At 38.8% G+C, this 18,180-nt stretch overlaps 1 protein-coding gene across 2 annotated transcripts; it reads left to right on the top strand.

Annotated features, from left to right (window-relative positions):
- The first annotated feature begins 316 nt into the window (after positions 1–316).
- LOC135088655 (phosphoribosylformylglycinamidine synthase) lies at positions 317–17,565 on the top strand. 2 transcript variants are annotated; one of them, XM_063983583.1, is made up of 24 exons: positions 317–451; positions 1,925–2,326; positions 2,471–2,784; positions 2,871–3,007; positions 3,181–3,293; positions 3,405–3,658; positions 3,943–4,074; positions 4,152–4,280; positions 4,356–4,484; positions 4,725–4,799; positions 4,878–5,069; positions 5,409–5,582; positions 5,693–5,841; positions 6,443–6,646; positions 7,716–7,911; positions 8,225–8,354; positions 10,024–10,139; positions 10,221–10,489; positions 10,963–11,095; positions 11,176–11,277; positions 11,369–11,515; positions 11,934–12,150; positions 12,503–12,741; positions 13,465–17,565. In XM_063983583.1, the coding sequence occupies exons 2-24, from the start codon at positions 2,049–2,051 to the stop codon at positions 13,653–13,655; spliced, it is 4,020 nt and encodes a 1,339-aa protein (XP_063839653.1). In that variant the 5' UTR covers positions 317–451; positions 1,925–2,048; the 3' UTR covers positions 13,656–17,565. The 2 variants fall into 2 exon arrangements, with proteins under 2 accessions (XP_063839653.1, XP_063839652.1); XM_063983582.1 differs by having other exon boundaries at positions 317–462.
- The last annotated feature ends 615 nt before the right edge of the window (positions 17,566–18,180 follow it).

The raw sequence follows: 18,180 nt of genomic DNA, 5'->3' as shown, positions 1-18,180 counted from the left end.
CTAAGTTTGTGTGCGTTTGCTTCGTCGCGCTCAAATTTGTTTCGTCAGACAGAGACGGAGTGAATGTCTACGTTCGCACATAAGCTTAGCGAGAAATACTAGGTGCGCGTAATACACGTGTAGTCGTGTACGCAATTTAATCATAAAATTACGCAATAATAACCTCTATTACTTTAACGATAGGGTCGGAAATCGTGTAATTTATAAAATACTAGGTGGATCAAGTATTTAAAAAATTGGAATAGGTGCCGCCTAGTACTGTAAAATACCTAGTGTGTGGATCTGTTCTAGTAAATACGTCTCATCTCTAGTTCAGCAGACTTCAGCATAGCAGCAGTTTGATTTGATGAATTAATTGCTTTCAATTATTACTTTATTAATTTGGTGTTGTACTTGCTGCGACTTGTGTGCCACTTACAAAATTCTACAGTAGTTCCTTTCGCCGTAACAGGTTTGTGAGAAGTAAGTTAATATAAAATTTTGTAATAAAACTTGTTTTCGAAAGTTTAGTTCACGTTCACAGTCAGTAGGTAGGTTATTTATTTTAACACCCCGGTGTTTTTCCATTTTATAGTATTTGTCATCTTATGTACCGCTTATCAAGTAAATGGATTTGATTTGATTTAATTATTTAAATGTTTGAAGAATAGTCTTTAACTTTATTACCAGTAAACTTAAAATATTGTCACATGGAAAGCCTTGTCTTTTTTTATTTTTTTATTTTAAGGCTTGTATTTATTAGAGAATAAATTTTATAATTATACATTAACTTAAAATGACTTAAAAGTCTGTATTTATTTTATTTAAATTCTTACCTTCCAATCCAACAATAAATAATGTTTTTGTTCTTGATAATGAATGAGTTAAGATACTGAAACTTTTGCATCACTCTTCATACCTATTAAAGTTAATGTAGATAAGTTAAACAAGTGCTTTAAGCCTTGCATGAGAAGAACTTAATACACAAATACATAATAATATAATATTATAATGAAAATAATTGTGTTTATACTAACCCCGTAGGTACATTTTCCTTCTTGAGACAAAAACATCCACAACCTACAAAAAACCTTCGATGATGAATATTATCCATAATTTGTTATAGCAGTTTGTTTAGGTGCTACTCAAGAGACCAAAATATGAGTAAAAGTTTTGTTTAGTCTGATCATGGAATGAGTATTTGAGTTGTAGAGTTGCCTATGCTAAAATGTTATAATTCAGCTGACAAGGCTTTAAAAGTTATAAAGTAGTAGTTAAAGGTATTTCTGTATTTTCTTTGTTCTATACTGTATTGAGCAACTATGGTTGACCTTTTATAATAATGGGAAGTTATGCTATTAGGGGCCATCCATAAAGTACGTCACACGAATTTCATGATTTTTTGACCCCCCCTCCGTCCTTGTCACAGGTGGTCACATTTCTGAGACCCCCCCCCCCTCCCTAGTGTGACGTCACATGTTTTGCAATTTCACATCGAAAAATTATTAAATTAACAGCAGTTCCGAAATTACTTATAATTCCATTTAAATTTAGTACTTTTTTTTATGAAATCAACATTATATCAAATATTTGAAACAATTGAAATGTGATGTCACGAAACTTAGGACCCCTCCCACCCCTTGTCACACTATGTCACACTTTGTCAACCCCCTCCCCCCCTCTTTACGTGTGACGTACTTTATGGATGACCCCTTATATCTAGTTTGTTTCAATGGATTGTTGCAAATGAAATACTATTTACATAAGTGTTGTTAGATACTATAGATTTGGGCACGGTTTATTTTTCAGTACAATAATAAAACATTAATAAAATGTGCAATAAAAATAAACTGTGAATATGACGGAGACATTTTATTTTCGAACATATTATTCTCAATACTTTGGTGCTGATATTGCATAAGTTGTTTGTCTTTATTTGTTTCAGATAACTGACGATAGTGCTTGAACTTTGACATTGATGTAAGACATTATTTTATGAGCACTGTCTCTTTAACTCCATTCGATAGTAGTCTTATGAAGAACATTGAACTTACCGGTCCTATACAAGCATGGTTATTTTAAGATTTTTTGCGTCTGAAGCCTTTAGTGCTCATAAAACAAAAGAGATATTGCAGAAGTTGCAAAACATTGATACGGACATATCAGGGCTGTCAACAGAACTTTGTTACCATGTGGAGTTGGCCGATGGGTGTGATTATTTGAATATCAATCAAATTAAGATCTTACAGTGGCTTCTGAGTTCACCTTTACAGCCTCACGCCTTGTATAATGAATCAATCTACAAGATTGTCAGAGATAATCAGATTATTGTTGAAATTGGACCCAGGTAACTAATATTTCAATTAATTTATTACATAAGAAGTATTTTACTGTGCATGTTGACCCTTAAGATTTCTCTACTAGAAGAGGACTTGTGTTATGTTACAAGTAAAGTCGAGTAGACTTATTTATAAAATAATCATTATTCCAGGTTCAATTTCTCAACAGCTGACTCTAGTAATTCGGTCCAAATATGTGAAAGTGTTGGATTACGTGACATTGTTCGTCTTGAGGTATCTACCAGATATCTTATTTCATTCAATAAAGCTAAAAATGTGTCTAACAAGTTGTTTGAAGATTTGGCTGCGCCTTTACACGATCGGATGACCCAATGCATTTATACTAGTAAGAACTTGCCGAGAAAGAGTTTCAATGAAGGATTGCCCAAAGATCTGGAGGCTTGGTTTGTGGTGCCATTACAAAAAGAGGGTAGGGCTGCTATGGAACATGTCAATCAAAAGTTAGGTAAGCGTTAATTTTTTTATGAAATATTATTTTTAATTGTTAAGTCTTAAATAGTGTGTTTATAATAATGGGAATATTTATTTCAGGATTGGCATTTGACTCCTGGGATATGGACTTCTACATGGATCTGTTCGTAAACAAATTGAAACGTGACCCTACCAGCGTTGAGTTATTTGACCTTGCTCAGAGTAACAGCGAGCATTCGCGACATTGGTTCTTCAAGGTAACATATCTGTCTCAAAGTCCAGTAACCAGTTGATTGATTTATTAATAAAGTGGTCTTTATCTACTTGTTACTAAGTCATACATAATATTAACATGTATCATGCTTGAATATGTTTCTCTTCATGCTTTAAGAATGATCAGGTAGCCAATTTATGTTAAGCTATTTTTCAGGGCAAGATAATATTGGATGGCAAAGAAATAGACCAATCACTTATTGATATGGTAGCATCAACCCAAGAAACTTCTAACAATAATAATGTAATTAAATTCGGGGATAACAGCAGGTAATGAACAATTTTACGGGTCTATAATGTCACATCACTGACCAATTGACAGTAAATTAATGTACTATGAAGTATCCAAGTGGCTTTAAATAAAACCATTTATTTTTACAGTGCCATAAAAGGTTTCAAGCATACGAAAATTCGCCCAACCAACGTAAGGGCCCCATCTCAAGTGATTTCAGAGGAGGTTTTGTCTGATATAATTTTCACGGCTGAGACCCATAATATGCCCACCGCAGTGGCCCCATTCAGTGGGGCTACTACTGGTACAGGGGGGCGAATTAGGGATGTTCAGGGCGTAGGTAGGGGTGGCCATACTGTAGCAGGGACAGCCGGGTACAGTGTGGGCAATTTGCACATCCCAGGTAAGTGATCTAATGATATCTATATTTATAAATGAGAATGGTCACTGATTGACTGACTGACTCACTCAGTCATCACGAAATCTCAGAAACTACAAGTGCTAAGAGTTGGGGGCTCCGTTTAGAATGTAGGTGCTCACTAAGAACGGATTTTATGTAACTCCAAGGTACTTGGCTAAAGTTACTTACTTAGGTAAAGATCCACGCGTACGAAGTCGCGGCTCGCTAGTTTTTATGTGATTGTAAAAAGACAGAAAAAACGTGACGAAATGTTTTTTTGTCTACAGGATATGAATTGCCATGGGAGGAGAAAGGATGGGAATATCCCAGCAACTTTGCCAGTCCGTTACAAATAATAATTGACGCTAGCAACGGTGCATCTGACTATGGAAATAAGTTTGGCGAACCTGTGATTACAGGTATTATTAGTTAGAATAGATTTCAACATTCAGTCTTGTGTATAAAACTTTGGATTAAATGTGTGTCTCTTTTCTAGGATTCGTCCAATCGTATGGTTTGAAGAACGCCGATAATGTAAGAGAGGAGTTCGTGAAACCAATCATGTTCAGTGGCGGTATTGGTTACATGCCCCATACTATGATTAAGAAGAATAAACCAGAAAAAGGTACAATCTCCCTTAAAGTTTCCTATAGACTTGTTACATGAGTTCATTCATACATTAATATGGATATTATTTTAGGAATGTTGCTGGTGAAAGTAGGAGGCCCAGTCTACCGTATCGGAGTTGGTGGTGGAGCCGCTTCCTCAGTGGCCGTTCAGGGTGGTGATTCAAGAGACCACGCTTTGGACTTTGGTGCTGTGCAAAGAGGTATAACTTCAATACTCTAATTTCTTTACCACACAGCCAAAGAAATGTTGACAATTCAGTTCATTCGTTGACGTATCATGCGTCGTAGTTATGTGGAGTTTCAAGGTCAACATCCAAGTAATAGAGAGAATAACTTGACGTCTTACATGCGTAAACTTTACTTGGTGTCGTCAATTGTTATCTAATTATTTTGTTTAAATTATTGATTATTGTGTTGTAATTAACTGTTTTTGTTTTTAGGTGATGCTGAAATGGGAAATCGCCTCAATCGAGTGGTCAGAGGATGTTTGGAATCTGACATCAATCCTGTAGAATGTATGTTGATGATCATTGCCGTATTATATGGATCACCTTCCATAATAACAACGTCTAAAACAAACACTTAATTTATAGCGATCCACGACCAAGGCGCCGGTGGCAATGGAAACGTCCTCAAAGAGTTGGTAGAGCCTGAAGGTGCGGTGGTCTTCACTAAGGAATTCCAACTTGGAGACCCGACCATAACTACTCTTGAACTTTGGGGCGCAGAATATCAAGAAAATGATGCTTTGTTGTGTAGTAAAGCTAACAGGCACGTACTAGAAGGCAAGTACTGTTTTTATTGAAGGGGCTATTTCAGCGTGCGTTTTTTCGGCGCTTATGAGCTTGTTTTTGGTAGCGCTATCCGCGTTTATTCAAGCAACAGCTGAGTTGACCCGGTGAACTTCCTATTATCATCAGCAATAATGCAGGATTTTGACGGTCAAAGAATTTTTCAAATCAGTCCAGTAGTTTCGGATATTTAATACAAACACAATCAAATCTTTCCTCTTTATAAAATTAGTGTAGATAAAAATAAATATGGAGGTTAATTAGCCTATGCAGGTAGCTGGTATGCTTTAAACGCAATCAAAACTTTTCTAACTTATATCTTTGTTAATACAGAAATTTGTCGACGTGAAAGGTGCCCTGTGTCGTTCGTTGGAGAAGTCACTGGCGATGGTTTCATGAGCTTAGTTGAGGATTCATTCACTGATAAATACTTGGACAGAGCCACTAGACTGAAGCCAGAATCAAGCTCCAAAGTTCCCTATGACTTGCACTTGGAGGCAGTTTTAGGTAAGTTGTTTTTTTTTCTTAGGATATTTAGTTAGGTACCAGTTCTGCAACAACTAAGCTTTACTATGAAGCCTCTTTAGTTTTTGATCAATATTATATTTTTTTTGTAGGAAACATGCCAAGAAAAACGTTTGATTTGAAAAAGGAGAAGAGAACGAAACTGCCCCTGTCTTTGCCTAACGATGTCACAGTTAAGAGCGCCCTCGACAGAGTTCTGAGACTCGTGAATGTGGCTAGCAAGAGATATTTAACTAATAAGGTAATTAACGATATAATTTTACACTACAAGTTAATTTTGTATGTCCAAAGAATACTAAACGCGCAATTAGAAATGGCACAACACACAAAAGGTGTTGACATGTGTCGCAAAACGGAGGAAGCGAGAAATTAATACATCAACTAAAAAGTTAATGTATTCATTTCTCGTGATAAAAGTCACGTTTGCCGGTTACTGCTATTAAACGACCTTGAAACTTTTTTAATTATATTTTCAAGTATTAGAGAGTCGGCCTTCGGGTACAACATATTAATTACTTACGTTTTCATATAAATGTATGAATGTTTGTTTTGAAATGACATTTCAAATACCCAACACCTATCAATACATAAATCTTTACATAGCCTCCGTTGAACCTAGAAACTTAATATTTATTAAGATGATAATATGTAAATTAGCATAAAAAGTGACTTCTGATGATATTGAATTGTACTAGAGTGTATGTTAAATTAAATATATTTGTTAAAACGTTTTAACAACCATGTTTAAAGTAGCCCTACTTGTAGAAAAAGATTTAGAGGTAGATAGATAAAGATGTAATAGGAATGAACGTGAAACTTAATTTAAATAATATTTTTGCCAGGTGGACCGCTGCGTCACAGGACTTGTAGCGCAACAGCAATGCGTTGGGCCCCTACACACTCCATTAGCCGACTGCGCCATCATAGCTCTGTCTTACAACGAGCTGGTGGGATCAGCTACTTCAATCGGCACCCAGAACATTAAGGGCCTATTAGACCCTGCTGCGGGAGCGAGAATGTCCCTTGGTGAAGCTTTGACTAATTTGGTGAGTACATTTATCATCATCATCATTTCAGCCACAGGATGTTCACTGCTGAACAAAGGCCTTCCCCAATGACTTCTACATCGAACGGTTGGTAGCGGCCTGCATCGCTGCTACATTCATAATTTAGAAAAAGTCACATTTTCAGTTACAACACTGTTATACCTACTCGTATTATTATTAGTGCGATGTATAAGTTTTTAACTGCGCCAAAGATCGTTAACGTTTCCCAACCGGAAAACCAAGGCATTGTATTTATATTTGGACTCCTGTAACCTACACCATGTTGTTGCATATTCATATGAATATTCAATTGGTTGGTTGATATTTTTTTTATGTTTATTTGGAAAACCTACAACTCTTCTTACTAAGCATGTACTTAGGAGAATTTGTATTGATTGTAAAAAAATAGTTTTGAAAGTATCTTGGTACAACCAGGCCTGTTCATCTCCGCGAGTTTACATCGAAAACAAAACACGCACGATTGCCCCCTACAAGAGTACTATTCGACAAGGCCTCACATACGAGCGAACATTGACTCACGCACGCGTATTCTTGTGTATGATGGAAAAAAATAAAGAAAATGGTGTACTAAATACTGTGCAGTATTTAACTGCCTAAATAATAATAAAAACACAGAATGTACTTTTTTAAGTTGCCTCAAGACACTGAGAGGTAAATAAGTAGTTAATATTATTCATGATAATTCATGCTAAATCATGTATTTCCTCCGCCATTTTCTGCAGATTGGCACCTCACGTCACATCATTTTACCGAAGTCAGCCCTATAGCTTCGGCGCAGTACCGATCACTGACGTTTGTCAACAAAACTTCTGACAAACTTGCTTGACTCTTGAGACAAGCTAAATTACACCATATTGTTAATGACATTGAGCATACATTTTTTTAAATACCTTCGCGAAGTAAAACTTCTGTACGTAGTACTTATTATTATTCTGTGGTACAACTACATATCTTATGTATGATGCAGTTATGCGTTGTTAAACGTTTACACTGTCTGGCGAGATTATGGTCTAATCCCTGGTATTGACCACATGAATATTATTTATAGGTGTTTGCCGGCATATCAGAGTTAGAAGATGTCAAATGCTCAGGCAACTGGATGTGGGGTGGCAAAACTGGCGTCGAAGGCGGGACTTTGGTGGTGGCCTGCGACGCCGTCTGCGCCGCTATGAGGAAGCTCGGAGTGGCCATCGATGGAGGAAAAGACTCGCTGTCGATGTGTGCCTTTGTTGCGGGACAGAAAGGTAAATAAAGGGTCATTACTGTCTTGTCTTATAAGAAGTTGGTCGCATAATTATTTTTGATCCATGTTACGAAAAGAAGCTTAAAATCTAGGAATCTCAGGACAAGTCTTGGGTTGACTTACTTTCAAGCTTGAATCTATTTTTCGTTCCCGTCCTATTGGTCTTAATATTGGAATTCATCAAATAAGAAGCCTCAATATGTGCATGAAATTGAATTGAGTTGTCTCATTTGTAATACAAAAGTGTCATTCCTAAAAAAATAAGTTGTTTTGCATTGTCGCATTGTTTTGACTTATCATTTATTTTGTTCCAGTGAAATCACCCGGTACTTTAGTGGTTTCAACTTACGCGCCCTGCCCGGACATCACGGTGAAAGTTGAGCCCGCGCTCAGAGCTGAAGGCTCTGCGTTGGTCCATGTTCCAGCTACACCAGGAAAATACAGGTTGGTTAAAAAGTCACAGTCTTTTGCACCTTTCTATACACCCGTCTATTTGAATCACCGAGTGTAAGAGAGAGAAAGAGAAACATATTAAGTGATAGAGCCTCTACTTCGAATTATCAATTTGAAACAGCCGTCTCAAGCTATCGAGTAATACCAGGCCTGTTCATCTCCGCGAGTTTACATCGAAAACAAAACACGCACGATGGCCCACCTACAGGATACTATTCGACAAAGCCTCACATACGAGCGAACATTGACTCACGCACGCGTATTCTTGTGTATGGTGGAAGAAAATAAAGAAAATGGTGTACTAAATACTGTGCAGTATTTAACTGCCTAAATAATCATAAAAACACAGAATGTACTTTTTTAAGTTGCCTCAAGACACTGAGAGGTAAATAAGTAGTTAATATTATTCATGATAATTCATGCTAAATCATGTATTTCCTCCGCCATTTTCCGCAGTTTGGCACCTCACGTCACATCATTTTACCGAAGTCAGCCCTATAGCTTCGGCGCAGTGCCGATCACTGACGTTTGTCAACCAAATGGTGCTTGACTCTTGAGACAAGCTAAATTACACCATATTGTTAATGACATTCAGCATACATTTTTTTAAATACCTTCGCGAAGTAAAACTTCTGTACGTAGTACTTATTATTATTCTGTGGTAATACTCACAGATATGGATAGATGCAGCATGTGAAAAAATTTGTATAGTTCCAAAATACTGGACTGTCCTGTCGATGACATTGACAGTGGGGCGCCACCGTCAATACCGGATCGCTGGTTCAGATTTTTGCCATGTTGGAAACCATATAGTTGAACGATGGTAGCGCCCCCCTGTCATTGAGTTTGGCGGGACAGTTCAGCGTGGGTCATCTATATGAAGCCGAGCGTGCCACTTTTTAAACATCATTAGTGTCATTTTAGCGAATTTTAGTGATTGCCGCAACGTAAAAATAATCGTTTAATCGTACTGCATTCGCAAAGTCATCGAAAGATATCGTGTGACTCGATTCGACATTTAATTAATTCCGATAAAACTGATAATTTGTTAAATACAAAACCAAAAACACCTTTTATTTACCTTTTTAAATAAATTAATTCTTACAAATCGTCAAATCTCGTTATTTTTTTACCCTACCAGCGTTTCAAGACAAAAATTTGTCAAGTGCATGAATACATGGATCAGTGTGTGTCTTATTGTTATGAGTAAGTACGGTTCCTTGGAATCGGTATGAGTGCACCACATACAGGGACCATGGATTTAACTCTTAAGAGTACATCGCAGGATATGTATTAAAAACAATGCTACTTTGTACTTCTTCTACTGCTACTTTATTCTAATTAATTATTTGTTACTTGTGCTGTTAATTACAATTCTCAATCCGTAAATAATTTCTTCTTTTTACCGTGTTCGTACTACTGTCCTCGTAAAATCATCGTAACCGATTGTTGTAATCGGATTACAGGAACATTACTCGACCATGTATGTCCATTTGGACATAATATCGGAATGGCACGCTTTGACGATCAACTTGCTGTATCTACTCTAATCCATATCTGTGGTAATACTTGTATGAGTGAAAGAGACAGAAGGAGTTAATTTATCTAAATAATATGTATTTATTATGATGCAAAATTAACTAATTGCAACTTTTTGCAGACTTGGCGGTTCTTCGCTGGCGCAATGTTACAAACAGCTTGGAGACAACCCACCAGACCTAGACGACCCATTGGTTCTGAAGTCACTCTTCAAGGTTACACAAAAACTATTGAAAGGTATACTTCCTATATTGATATTGTAAAATTGTTTATTAACAAAAAGTTTGAGGCAAAAAAAGTGTCATATTTTTTTTACAGAAAAGAAATTGCTGTCTGGTCACGACATCAGCGAAGGCGGTTTTATAACCACAGTCTTAGAGATGGGTATTGGAGGTGTTCGCGGGTTGAACATTGATTTGAAAATTGAGAGTAACGTGTCGGCTATTGAGGCGTTGTTCAACGAGGAACTGGGCATCGTGGTCGAAGTGGCTCAGGCAGACTTGGCTTATGTACTCAGCGAGTATAATAAGAATGGAGTGAAGGCTAAACATATTGGTAGCACGGGACAGTATGGAATGAAGTCTAAGGTAAATTATTTATATCTTTTTACTAAATTCTATCAAGAAGTGATGACATATTTGGTATTCAGGCTGGAAACGATAAGGGATCTCACTCGATCATTTTTAAACTATACAAGATATCGAAAAACTAGTTACTGATCCTAAAAGTGCTACACAAGCTTTATCAAATGGTTATGTTACAATAATAGGTTACAGAATAAACTGGATCTATCCGAGAATTCAATGTTTCCAGCTTAAATTGTCCTCTTCAACTTTACCTAAAACTGCGTATTGACGCCTGATAAAACTATGTGCATTGCCTGATACATTATGGTATAGGCAACATCACATTTAATAAACACTGACACATCTTATGTAGTTGCAATAAGCGCTATTTTGCAGTTTGCAACAAAACTATTCTGTGCTGTCTAGGTAGACAGCACATCAGAATATATCGTTTTAATAACCGGGTGGTTATTTAGTTTTTATTTCCATTGCAGGTCAGTGTTAACGTAAACGGCGTTCAAGTACTGAACACGGAATTGATCGATGTATTTAGGATGTGGGAAGAAACCAGCTATCAGTTGGAGTGTTTGCAAGCTAACTCTGACTGCATCAATGAAGAATGGAAAGGTATTCTTTCTTGATGATTCTACCATAGAATATAGTCCTATTGAATTTTTATTAAACATTTATTGCTTTCTACTTCACAGGTCTTGAGAAACGTAAAGGTGCGACATACAACGTCACATTCGATCCTTCTGCAGCGATATTGAAAACCAAATCTGTTAAAGTGGCTGTACTGCGTGAAGAAGGTACCTCTTAGTTTATCTAATTTTCAATTGTAAATAATTTATTTTTATACAATATTCGACTCCTTATCTTAATACTAACTGCTTATTATAGGAACAAACGGCGATCGTGAGATGATTGCGTCACTGATGATGGCGAACTTTGATGTGTTTGACGTCACGATGAGCGACCTTCAAAACAAGAAGATAACCCTGGATGCCTTCCAAGGACTCGTCTTCCCCGGTGGATTCAGCTATGCAGGTATATTTTTCGAATAAATAAACACCTACACTTATCTATGTAGTCCTAAATGTGAACCATCTTGCAAGGCTTCAAAACTTCACCTAATTTAACAAGGAGGGTCGAGTCACATTCATATAAAAATCTTCAAAAATACGTGAAATTTACCACTATTAAGCGTTATTTAATATCGTCTCGTGATTATACCACTATATCGGGTCAAGGTCTCTAAATGTGTAAACATGTTCGTCCATGACGTCAAAATTCTCGTAAACAATATTATCAATGTTAGTTGTTGATAGGCGTATTGCATTTGTTTTTTATTTGTTTAACTAATGAATTCGTGACTTATGTCCAAATGAAAGTAAGAGTTATTACTTAGGTATGTGATGTGAACCTTTGTAAATGACCAATTAGATAAAATACGTATTTTTTGCAGATACATTGGGGTCTGCTAAAGGTTGGGCGGCAGGTATCCTATTTTCTGAGTCGCTGAGCGCACAGTTCGCTCACTTCAAAAACCGAAGTGACACTTTCTCGCTGGGCGTCTGCAATGGCTGCCAGTTGATGGCCCTTCTAGGCTGGATAGACCCACAACAGCCGCGTAGAAACCAAGAGAAGGCTCAGATATTCCTGGATCACAATAGCTCGGAAAGGTATGCTGTTTGATTATTTCTTACTAACGTCAATTCATATTGAAATTGTAATATTGTCTTAAGCTGTTAATGAACCATTTTGCACGGATGCACACTTTAAAGGGTTAGTGAGTATAGACTAGATTAAAGCATTGCTATGTAATGTTAAGTTCTTACGAGTGGTACAGTACAGGTGTACGACGTTTGGTCCATGAAAGGATGATACTAACACTGACACCAGAAAGTTTCACAGAGCGGTTCGTTATTCTGTTACAACTAAATGCTTTAGTTAGTCTATGCTCACCTTTAGATACAAAGAAACAGGCTATGTAATTTAAAGTGAACTTAAACTAAAGATTTTTTTAAACTTCAGATTCGAATGTCGTTGGAGCGCAGTAAAGATCACCGAAGACCGCAAGCAAGACGTATGGTTCCGCGGAATGGGCGGCAGTGTGTTAGGAGTGTGGGTGGCCCACGGGGAAGGCCGGTTCACATTCGCTGACGAACTGGTGATGGACAAAGTCAAGAGGAACGGACAGGTCGCCATGCAGTATGTGGATGATGATGGAGCGCCTACTGAGGTGTACCCGATGAACCCTAATGGAAGTCCAAGTAAGTTTCTCAATAAAAAAAATTGAAAAATGGTTTATAATACCATAGAACAAAAATACAAATTATGTCGGTCTTTTACGTTTTCACGACCAAACACAGACCCAATTTTGACCAATTTTTGTATAGAGGCCAACAAGGCCACCATTTGTCATAGAAAACAATACATACGTATTTCACCCCCTACAAAAACTATTTAAAAGTATGAACCATTACTTTCATGATCAATATTATTTTCATGATCGCGTTTCCCATTCGCAATGCTTATTTCGAACTCAAAACGAGATTAAAGCTAGTTTGATGAAAGTAATCACCTGACCTCCACTATACTATTTATAGATAGTGCCATCCACGAAGATGCGCCCCACCATTCTTCCGCTAATGTTTAAGTGTTACCTGTACACGCTAAATTATCCATGAGACCTCACCAAGTGATGCGCGTCTTCGTGGATGGCACGATCTATGCCGGCGATTTCTTTTTTTTCTACTTTATTCGTATTCTGAACATCTTGTACCTACTACCCTTTATTGTTGGAACTTCTGTATCATTGCGAAGTGAATAAATGAATATGAATATGTCTCGAAGCGCTGGTAGGGCCCAAAAGATAAGGAGACATGTAAAGTGCCCCATAAGGGCTACCTTTTATTTTTTTATTTTTTGCCGTTCATGCCACTTGTGGTCTAAACTGAATAAATGATTTTGATTTTTGATTCTTCACTCCACAGTGGGCATCGCCGGAGTGCGTTCCCCCGACGGGCGCCACATCGCCATGATGCCGCACCCCGAGCGCTGCGTGCTGCGCTGGCAGGGCGCCGCCCCCGCCCCCGCCGCGTCCGCCCCCGCCCGCGCCTCCAGCCAGGCGTCACCGTGGGTCAGACTGTTCCAGAACGCGTACACCTGGTCTACCAGCCAATAAATTAATCGCTATAATTTGTAACTGAATGATAGGTATTCTGACACACAACTGTGGGTCTAGACAAAGTGCACTTTTTGATCGAATCGAAAATCGAATCCGTCAAAACTCCATACAAAAAAAAGGCTTTTCGACTGGTTTGCGATTAAAATGTGCACTTTGTCTAGACCCACTGGGTAGTTGACACCAATGACACGTATAAGTGTAATTTTTGATGGGTGACGTCTCGCTTCCTATCTTATACCTCGAATATATCAACTGTATGGTTTGTGTCGCCATGATGCCGCACCCCGAGCGCTGCGTGCTGCGCTGGCAGGCCGCCGCCCCCGCCCGCCCCTCCAGCCAGGCGTCACCGTGGGTCAGACTGTTCCAGAACGCGTATACTTGGTCAACGAATCAATAAATCATGTATTACTTATTGTATGATAGGCTTTTGACAACACCACAACTAATGACGCGTCAAAGTGTAATTTTGGGTGGTTCTCGCTTCCTATTTTATGTTTCAAATAAATCGACTGTTTAACGTACTGGCTAGCAGTGCCCGGCCCCTACCCGCCCCTCCAGCCAGGCGTCACCGTGGGTCAGACTGTTCCAGAACGCGTACACATGGTCTACCAGCCAATAAATTAATCGCTGTAATTTGTAATGGAATGATAGGCATTCAGACACACAACTGGGTAGTTGACACTAATGACGCGTAAAAGTGTATTTTTTGATGGGTGACGTCTCGCTTCCTATCTTATACCTCGAATATATCAATGTTGTGTGCTGCGCTGGCAGGGCGCCGCCCCCGCCCCCGCTGCGTCTGCCCCCGCCCGCGCCTCCAGCCAGGCGTCTCCGTGGATCAGACTGTTCCAGAACGCGTACACCTGGTCTACCAGCCAATAAACCATGTATTACATGTATTATTGTATGATAGGCATTTTGACAACACCACAACTATTGACGCGTAAAAGTGTAATTTTGGGTGGTTCTCGCTTCCTATTTTATGTTTTAAATAAATCGACTGTTTAACGTACTGGCTAGCAGTGCCCGGCCCCTACCCGCCCCTCCAGCCAGGCGTTACCTCGGATCAGACTGTTCCAGAACGCGTACACCTGGTCTACCAGCCAATAAATTAATCGCTATATTGTAACGGAATGATAAGTATTCTGACACACAACTGGGTAGTTCACACCAATGACGCGTATAAGTGTAATTTTTTATGGGTGACGTCTCGCTTCCTATCTTATACCTCGAATATATCAACTGTATGGCTTGTGATTCGCCATGATGCCGCACCCCGAGCGCTGCGTGCTGCGCTGGCAGGGCGCCGCCCCCGCCCCCGCCGCGCCCGCCCCCGCCCGCGCCTCCAGCCAGGCGTCTCCGTGGGTCAGACTGTTCCAGAACGCGTATACTTGGTCAACGAATCAATAAATCATGTATTATTGTAAAAACGATAGGCATTTTGACACCACCACAAATGGATAGTTGACACCAATGACGCGTAAAAGTGTATTTTTTGATGGGTGACGTCTTGCTTCCTATCTTATATATATCAATGTTGCGTGCTGCGCTGGCAGTGTGCCGGCCCCGCCCCCGCCCGCGCCTCCAGCCAGGCGTCTCCGTGGGTCAGACTGTTCCAGAACGCGTATACTTGGTCAACGAATCAATAAATCATGTATTACATGTATTATTGTATGATAGGCTTTTGACAACACCACAACTAATGACGCGTAATAGTGTAATTTTGGGTGGTTCTCGCTTCCTATTTTATGTTTCAAATAAATCGACTGTTTAACGTACTGGCTAGCAGTGACCGGCCCCTGCCCGCCCCTCCAGCCAGGCGTCTCCGTGGGTCAGACTGTTCCAGAACGCGTATACTTGGTCAACGAACCAATAAATCATGTATTATTGTAAAAACGATAGGCATTCTGACACCACCACAACTGGATAGTTGACACCAATGACGCGTAAAAGTGTATTTTTTGATGGGTGACGTCTCGCTTCCTATCTTATACCTCGAATATATCAACTGTATGGCTTGTGCATCGCCATGATGCCGCACTCCGAGCGCCGCCCCCGCCCTCGCCGCGCCTGCCCCCGCCCGCGCCTCCAGCCAGGCGTCTCCGTGGGTCAGACTGTTCCAGAACGCGTACACCTGGTCTGCCAGCCAATAAACCATGTATTACATGTATTATTGTATGATAGGCTTTTGACAACACCACAACTAATGACGCGTAAAAGTGTAATTTTGGGTGGTTCTCGCTTCCTATTTTATGTTTCAAATAAATCGACTGTTTAACGTACTGGCTAGCAGTGCCCGGCCCCTACCTGCCCCTCCAGCCAGGCGTCACCGTGGATCAGACTGTTCCAGAACGCGTACACCTGGTCTACAAGCCAATAAATAAATCGCTGTAATTTGTAACTGAATGATAGGTATTCTGACACCACCACAACTGGATAGTTGAAACCAGTGACGCGTAAAAGTGTATTTTTTGATGGGTGACGTCTCGCTTCCTATCTTATACCTCGAATATATCAATGCTGCGTGCTGCGCTGGCAGTGCGCCACCCCCGCCCCCGCCGCGCCGCCCCCGCCCGCGCCTCCAGCCAGGCGTCTCCGTGGGTCAGACTGTTCCAGAACGCGTATACTTGGTCTACCAGCCAATAAACCATGTATTACATATATTATTGTATGATAGGCTTTTGACAACACCACAACTATTGACGCGTCATAGTGTAATTTTGGGCGGTTCTTGCTTCCTATTTTATGTTTCAAATAAATCGACTGTTTAACGTACTGGCTAGCAGTGCCCGGCCCCTGCCCGCCCCTCCAGCCAGGCGTCTCCGTGGGTCAGACTGTTCCAGAACGCGTATACCTGGTCAACGAATCAATAAACCATGTATTACATATATTATTGTATGACAGGCATTTGACAACGCCCCAACTAATGACGCGTCATAGTGTAATTTTGGGTGGTTTTCGCTTCCTATTTTATGTTTCAAATAAATCCACTGTTTAACCTACTGGCTAGCAGTGCCCGGCCCCTACGCGACCCTCCAGCCAGGCGTCACCGTGGGTCAGACTGTTCCAGAACGCGTATACTTGGTCAACGAATCAATAAATTGTTCCAGAACGCGATAGGCATTTTGACACCACCGCAGTTGGGTAGTTGATACCAATAACGCGTAAAAGTGTAATTATTTGGTAGTTGTTGTCTCACTACCTATTTATTTTATTTTATTTTTTGCCTCGAATAAGGACGGATATAGACTGTTTAACCGTTTGGATCGATTATTCTGAATCTCGCCGTTTTATATTATCATTTAGAACTGGCTAAAAACTTGATATGACTGAAATTTAGAGGGACCAAAATAATTATTTTGTACGGTATACTTAGCATACTTTCTTAAGTTAATTTTTATCAAAAGATGTTGATTATAATCATGTCTTTAGTTTTACAATCGTTGTATGATTTGATGTTTACTATAAAAATATTTTTGTTTTGTATACGTTGTTGTGTTGAGTTTATAAGAACTGGAAATGGTTATGTAAGGTTATTATGAATTAAAATGTGCCAAGTTAAACCTAGTATTAAGAAAAAATAGGAGATCTTTTATTACTGTTGTGCGTTGTATTTTTTAAATTTTGATAAAAAAAAATATATCTGATATTTGTCTGTATTCTTCTAAAGAACAATTTGTCAAATTCCTACGTTTAAGGTTCATGATATTTAATATTCATTTTGCATTTTTACTGTATCTGTGATGGATAAGTTGCCTTTACCAGTGAGATGTCTTCCATAAAACATTCCTTAAGTTCCAACAAATTTTTGAGGCGCTATTTTATGCATTTTAAATCATAGTTCGAGTAAAGATAAATATTTTTATTATTAAGTGAGTTTTTCAATAAAACTTGATGTTTTATATTATTTTGTGTGTTTAAATTATAACCCTTGATTAGTTAATATACTCTGTAAAGCCTGTAAGTAACGCATAATTATAATTTTTATGTAAAATGGCATAATATCGTAACAGTGATATCATATTTACTGATGATTACGAACTGAATTATTTTATCGCATCTTGCGAACGAAAAATAACTATAGGAAGTTTCTAAAATAAGAGCTTTAACATCTATTATTTTAGCACATTGCACTTTTGTGGGCGTGGTGAGTGAAAGAGACAACGCTCTACCAGTTCATAATGATATTTTAAATTTTTGGTATCTCGTAAATTAATTAAAAATAATTTGTCCGAATTTGTAATATTTGTAAGGGTCAACTGTAATCTTATTGTTTATCTAGTCAGACCGAGGTGTCAAGGCCTTTTGTAACCATTGACTTTTGGCTTATAAATATGACATCATCATATTAAAATTACCATAAATAAACAGATTTTATATTAAGTCTATCCCCGGTCTGGGTCTATCATATCACTTTATTTGTAACGTACTATGCAAGCGTCTTGTGAAATTGGCGCACAAGTTGTCGTACTGATTATTTTCCATGATGAAATTACATTTATCTTTTGGTATGAGATAAAAA

The sequence above is a fragment of the Ostrinia nubilalis genome, chromosome 4, assembly GCF_963855985.1.
Source record: "Ostrinia nubilalis chromosome 4, ilOstNubi1.1, whole genome shotgun sequence".
NCBI lineage: Eukaryota > Metazoa > Arthropoda > Insecta > Lepidoptera > Crambidae > Ostrinia > Ostrinia nubilalis.
The sequence above is the reverse complement of the archived record's forward strand: the minus strand, read 5'-3'. Positions and strand labels throughout refer to the sequence as shown.